The sequence below is a fragment of the Benincasa hispida genome, chromosome 1 (genome assembly GCF_009727055.1).
Source record: "Benincasa hispida cultivar B227 chromosome 1, ASM972705v1, whole genome shotgun sequence".
NCBI classification, from domain to species: domain Eukaryota; kingdom Viridiplantae; phylum Streptophyta; class Magnoliopsida; order Cucurbitales; family Cucurbitaceae; genus Benincasa; species Benincasa hispida.
The window spans coordinates 48,731,043-48,734,336 of record NC_052349.1 but is presented as its reverse complement, the minus strand read 5'-3'; the positions used below and the strand labels follow the sequence as shown (position 1 = coordinate 48,734,336).

Below are 3,294 nucleotides of genomic sequence, written 5' to 3'. Positions count from 1 at the left end.
GGTAACTAATCTATTAATATTTATCACTGATAGATTATGACATTTTGCTATATTTGAAATTATTTTTAACAATTTTACCATTTAAAATAATTACCACATAATTTTACTTTAAAATTTAATAAAAAGAAAAATAGTTATTCCAACCAAACATATTTTTGGTAAGTTATCTGCTAATATTTTATTAAGGTTGACTTCAAAGAAGGGAAAAAAAAAGTAGAAGTTTTGTAAGAAATCATGATTAAAATTATATTCGAGAAATTAAAATAAATTTTAAGAGTAAAAGAAAACAAGCTTAGCGATGCCACGTAAACACCTCAGTCTTATTCTGCATCCGGGTGACGACTGTACGTAGTGGATCAATTTTTTTATTCCAATATTAACCCTTAATAATTAATTTAAACTCGATTAATAACCATTTAATTTTTAAAAATTACATTTAGAAACATTAGTGTGTCTCTCTATCTCTTTCTAAAGGTTCATATATCTACTAGAATTTAAAATTTAGAGTCATATTCAACCTATCATTCAATTTTATATTCATGTATAAGTTTAAGTTAATTTTGAAACTTTATAATAAGGTAAGAATTTATTAAATATATAAAGTATATTGAGATATTAGGTATTTTTTAAAAATGTAAAGACCTTTTACCCGAACTTGAAAATCGGAAAGACTAAAGGTGTAATTTAACCATTTTTTCAAACTTTTGAGATAATTTTTCTACTTCTAAAATATTTTTTTCACAAATAATTATCATAATATTTAAACTTTTATAGGTTTTTTAATCTATTATCTATTACTCATTTGCCCATAGTTACTTTCAATTAAGCATAGAGGAATTTAAACTACAGACCTCTTGGTAGCTAACTAATACTCCTTATATACATACAAATACTCAAAACTATATTATTCATTATTATTAAAAAAAAAAAATAGGTAATATTGGTTTTTTTTAAGAAAATGGCTGTTTAAATTCTAAGGTCTTGGTCGTTTAGTAACCGTTTTGTTTTTTAAAATTAAACCTATAAATACTACTTTCATTTTCAAATTCTTTAAAAAAAAAAAAAACGTTTTGGGCGGTTGAAATGTATGAAATTTAGGAATATTCAATAATCTGTTGATCAAACTTATTTTGCACAAAAGTATTTTATTTTTTAAATCAATGAGTCTATGAGAAATTTTACTTAAGCGTATTAGCTAAAATTGAATCAATAGTTAAAATTACAATACTCAAATTAATTTAAAGTTAAAATTGATAAAATTGAAAGGTTATAGTTTAAATTGATGTGACAAATTTAAGATAAGAGAAAAATAGATATTTAAAAATTTGAAGTGCAAATATCAGGAAAAAAATAGAATAAAATAAAAAATTGTGAAAAGTTTATATAACAAATAATAATTATAATAATAGTAATGTATGACTATCTTTGGACTTTTCTTTACAAAAAGTCTCCTCTATAAATACAATTCCCTCGAATCCCTTTTCTCCTCATTAGCTTTTGCTCTATTCGTTTTCTTCAATCCAACTTCCCTTTTCTTTCACCTTATTTTCTCTTTCAAAATCAGCAACCATTGATAACCGCAAAATGCAATACCAAGCACAGCAACAATACGGTTCTTCTTCTTCTTCCTCCTCCTATTCCGCCAACGATTCGTTGCGACGGATAGAGCGTATGGCGGCCGAGAACGCCGTGGTCATGTTCAGCATGACTTCATGTTGCATGTGCCACGCCGTCAAACGCCTTTTTTGTGGAATGGGAGTTAACCCTACAGTGTACGAGCTCGACGAGGATCCGAGAGGAAAAGAGATAGAGAAAGCCTTGATGCGGTTAATGGGAAGCTCCTCCGCCGTCCCTGCCGTCTTCATCGGCGGAAAACTCGTTGGTTCTATGGATAGAGTCATGGTCTCTCATATCAATGGCTCCCTCGTTCCTCTCCTCAAAAACGCTGGTGCCCTTTGGCTCTAAAATTTCAATGTATGTGTCTTGCCATTTATGAAAGGTCGTTAATTAATGTACCGGTCTTCTTAACCAATTGAGATAGGTTCGTGTTTTGAGTAAAGAAAAAAAAATGTGAATTAAGAAAGTCGAAGAGGAGAGTGCTGGGGACTTGTAATAATTAGCTCCCTCCTCTGAAAAAGGAAAAAAATAGTTTTTTTTTTTTTTCTTGTTTATTATATGTTTTTGTTTTTGAAAGTTTGGAAAATTGTTTGCCTTTTCTATATCTCAAGAGACGGGTTTCTTTCAAAACCCACTGAGCAAATTATTCTTCAGTGCATCAAAAAATGGAAATGATTTGGATTCGAAAATGCATATATATTAGAGAAAGTAGTTGCATGGCAGAAAAGGGAAATTAGCTTCTTCAAATAAAAAAAATTAAAAAAAAAAACATATTTTCAATAAGGTAAGAATTTATCCATGGGAATGGATAACTATCCAAAAGAAAAAGAAAAGGAAAAAGATGTCAAAGAATATGATTAAAACATTAATTTAGTGAAACCTATAATAATTTAAGCATTTAAATTGTAGAAAAAATATTTTTTGAATCTTTTTTTTTTTTAATGTAAAGGTAATTTAATAATAGATTAGACAGAATCTAAAACAAGCTTCCAGTGAGAGCTTTGTCACTTCCTTCTCTGCAGATTTCAGCTTCGAATTCGCCCACCGCCACCGTAGGAGATGGTCGGAATCTGGTGGCAGTTTATCTTTACGTTGTGGTGGCCGGTGGGAGACATCCGTACAGAATGTGGGCCCACTGCCCTTTCTGTTTTTAACCATTGTTTTTATTTTTATTATTCTACATATGTTTTTGGAGCCGTACTTGCTGGATTTTTATATATTAATTACCCTAATAATTCGGATTAATTAATGTGTTAAAAGCTGGAATCACCCGCACCTTCTCATTTTAATAGCAATATGCAACTATACTTGAAATGACGTTGTAAAACGTAAAATTAAGATTACATTTATCATATTCGCAAACATAATTGGATTGATTTTGATTATATTTATTTAAAATTATGAATCTGTCACATTTATTGTTATTATTATCGTTTAGGATCAAACAATAATGATAATAATAATAGTAGCAGTAAATGTGATAAATTTATAATTCTCAAGTTGTAATAGTAACAAAAACGATAACCGCCGTAGTAATTATAACGATATCGACGTAATTTTTCAAAGCAATTTAATTGAGTACCTTCCGTTCATCAATCAGTTTGCATTTTTTATTTTGAAAGTAGACTCAAGATGTCAGTACACACCAAACGAAATCAAATGTGACTCACTTTTTAT

At 29.1% G+C, this 3,294-nt stretch overlaps 1 protein-coding gene across 1 annotated transcript; it reads left to right on the top strand.

The window, feature by feature from the left end:
* The first annotated feature begins 1,506 nt into the window (after positions 1-1,506).
* Positions 1,507-2,190, top strand: LOC120067086 (glutaredoxin-C1-like). Its single transcript, XM_039018488.1, has one exon. It carries the CDS (start codon positions 1,585-1,587, stop codon positions 1,963-1,965), a length of 381 nt encoding a protein of 126 aa, XP_038874416.1. The 5' UTR covers positions 1,507-1,584; the 3' UTR covers positions 1,966-2,190.
* The last annotated feature ends 1,104 nt before the right edge of the window (positions 2,191-3,294 follow it).